This window comes from Podarcis melisellensis, assembly GCF_964234715.1.
Source record: "Podarcis melisellensis genome assembly, chromosome: Z".
Lineage (NCBI taxonomy): Eukaryota > Metazoa > Chordata > Lepidosauria > Squamata > Lacertidae > Podarcis > Podarcis melisellensis.
The window spans coordinates 675,064-677,563 of NC_138547.1; the positions used below are offsets into that span (position 1 = coordinate 675,064).

Sequence of the window (2,500 nt, forward strand, 5' to 3'; positions counted from 1 at the left end):
GAGGAGAAGAGAAGGAGAGAAAAAGGGAGGAGAGGAGAGAAGGAGAAGAAAAGAGAGGAGACAGAGAGAGAGAGAGAACGAGAGGAGAGAAGGAGAGGAAAAGGGAGAAGGAGAGGACAGAAGGAGAGAGAGGGAAAGGAGAGAAGAGAAGGAGAAGAAAAGAGAGGAGAGAGAGAGGAGAGAAGAGGAGCAGAAAAGAGAGGAGAGAGAGAGAAGGAGAGGGAAAGGGGAGAGAAGGAGAGGGAAAGGGAGAAGGAGAGGAGAGAAGGAGAGAGAGGGAAAGGAGAGAAGAGATGGAGAAGAAAAGAGAGAACGAGAAGAGAGGGGAGAGAGAGAGAGAGAGAGAGAGAGAGGAGAAAAAAGAACTAGAGGAAAAGAGAGAACGAGAGGAAAAGAGAGAACGAGAGGAGAGAAGGAGAGAGACGAACAGGAAAGAAGAGATGGGGAAGAAAAGAGAGGAGAGAGAAGGAGAGAAGAGAAGTAGAAGAGGAGATAGAGAGATGAGAGAAGGAGAGAGAGGAACAGGAAAGACGAGATGGAGAAGAAAAGAGAGAACGAGGAGAGAGAGAGAAGGAGAGAAGAGAAGAAGAAAAGAGGGAACGAGAAGGAGGATCTCCAGGCGACGGAAGGTTCCGGAACCCACCTGTGGAAGCGCTGGACCTCGTGGGCGCTGCCCAATAGCTGGCTCCGCTCTTCGGCCAATCGCTGGAGGGATCGCCAGCGCTCGTTCAGTTCCTGGAAGACCAATCGATAATTAATAATAATTAATAATAATGATAATATTAATAACAACAATATTAATAACATTATTAAGAATAATAATATTAAGAATAATATTAAGAATTATAAATTTTATTTCTACCCCAGAGAAATAAAAGAGAGAGAACGAGAGGCGGGGAGAGAAGGAAAGGAAAACAAGAAGAAAGAATGAGAGAGAAGGAGATGAGAGAAGGAGCAGAAGAAAAGAGAGAACAAGGAGAGGAGGAGAGGCGGGGAGAGAAGAAAGAATGAGAAAAAGAAAGGAGAGAAGGAGAAGAAAGAAGAAGAGGAAGAGAGAGAAGAACGAGAAAAAGAAAGGAGAGAGAAGGAGAAGAAAGAAGAAGAGGAAAAGAGAGAAGAGGAAAAGACAAGAAAGAAGAGGAACAGAGAGAACGAGAGGCGAGGAGAGAAGGAAAGGAAAAGAGAGAAGAAAGAACGAGGAAAAGAGAGAGGGAGAGGAGCAGAAGAGAAGAGAGCAAGGAGAGAAGGATAGGAAAAGAGAGAAGAAAGAACGAGAAAAAGAGGAGAGAAGGAGAAGAAGAGGAAAAGAGAGAAGAAAGAACGAGAAAAAGAAAGGAGAGAAGGAGACGAAAGAAGAGGTAAAGAGAGAAGAAACGAGAAAAAGAAAGAAGGAGATGAGAGAAGGAGAAGAAGAGGGAAAGAGGAGAACAAGGAGAGAAGGAGAAGAAAGAAGAAGAGGAAAAGAGAGAAGAGGAAAAGACAAGAAAGAAGAGGAACAGAGAGAACGAGAGGCGAGGAGAGAAGGAAAGGAAAAGAGAGAAGAAGAAAGAACGAGGAAAAGAGAGAAGGAGATGAGAGAAGGAGCAGAAGGAAAGAGAGAAGGAGAGGAAAAGAGAGAATAAAGAACGAGAAAAAGAAAGAAGGAGAGAAGGAGCGGAAAGAATAAGAGGAAAAGAGAGAAGAATGAGAGAAGGAGAGGAAAATAAAAGAAGAGGAACAGAGAGAACAAGAGGCGAGGAGATAAGGAAAGGAAAAGAGAGAAGAAGAAAGAATGAGGAAAAGAGAGAACAGATGAGAGAAGGAGCAAGCAGAAGAAAAGAGAGAACAAGGAGAGGAAAGAGAGAAAAAAGAATGAGAAAAAGAAAGAAGGAGAGAAGGAGAGGAAAGAAGAAGAGAAAAGAGAGAAGAACGAGAAAAAGAAATATGAGAGAAGGAGAAGAAAGAAGAAGAGGAAAAGAGCGAAGAACGAGAAAAAGAAAGGAGATGAGAGAATAAGAAGAAGAGGAAAAGAGAGAACAAGGAGAGAAGGAGAGGAAAAGACAAGAAAGAAGAGGAACAGAGAGAACGAGAGGCGAGGAGAGAAGGAAAGGAAAACGAGAAGAAAGAATGAGGAAAAGAGAGAAGGAGATGAGAGAAGGAGGAGAAGAAAAGAGAGAACAAGGAGAGAAGGAGAGGAAAAGAGAGAAGAAAGAACGAGAAAAAGAAAGAAGGAGAGAAGGAGAAGAAAGAAGAGGAAAAGAGAGAAGAACGAGAAAAATAAAGAAGATGAGAGAAGGAGAAGAAAGAAGAAGAGGAAAAGAGAGAAGAGGAAAAGACAAGAAAGAAGAGGAACAGCGAGAACGAGAGGCAAGGAAAGAAGGAAAGGAAAAGAGAGAAGAAGAAAGAACGAGGAAAAGAGAGAAGGAGATGAGAGAAGGAGCAGAAGAAAAGAGAGAACAAGGAGAGAAGGGAAGGAAAAGAGAGAACGAGAAAAAGAAAGGAGAGAAGAAAGAAGAGGAAA

At 42.7% G+C, this 2,500-nt stretch overlaps 1 protein-coding gene across 1 annotated transcript in view; it reads right to left on the reverse strand.

Moving 5' to 3' along the window:
• The window catches only part of SPTAN1 (spectrin alpha, non-erythrocytic 1), a 228,594-nt gene that overhangs the window by 101,040 nt on the left and 125,054 nt on the right, over positions 1 to 2,500 (reverse strand). The window contains exon 29 of the mRNA XM_081898017.1: positions 644 to 735. Coding sequence (XP_081754143.1) covers positions 644 to 735 — 92 coding nt within the window. The remainder of the gene's footprint in view (positions 1 to 643; positions 736 to 2,500) is intronic.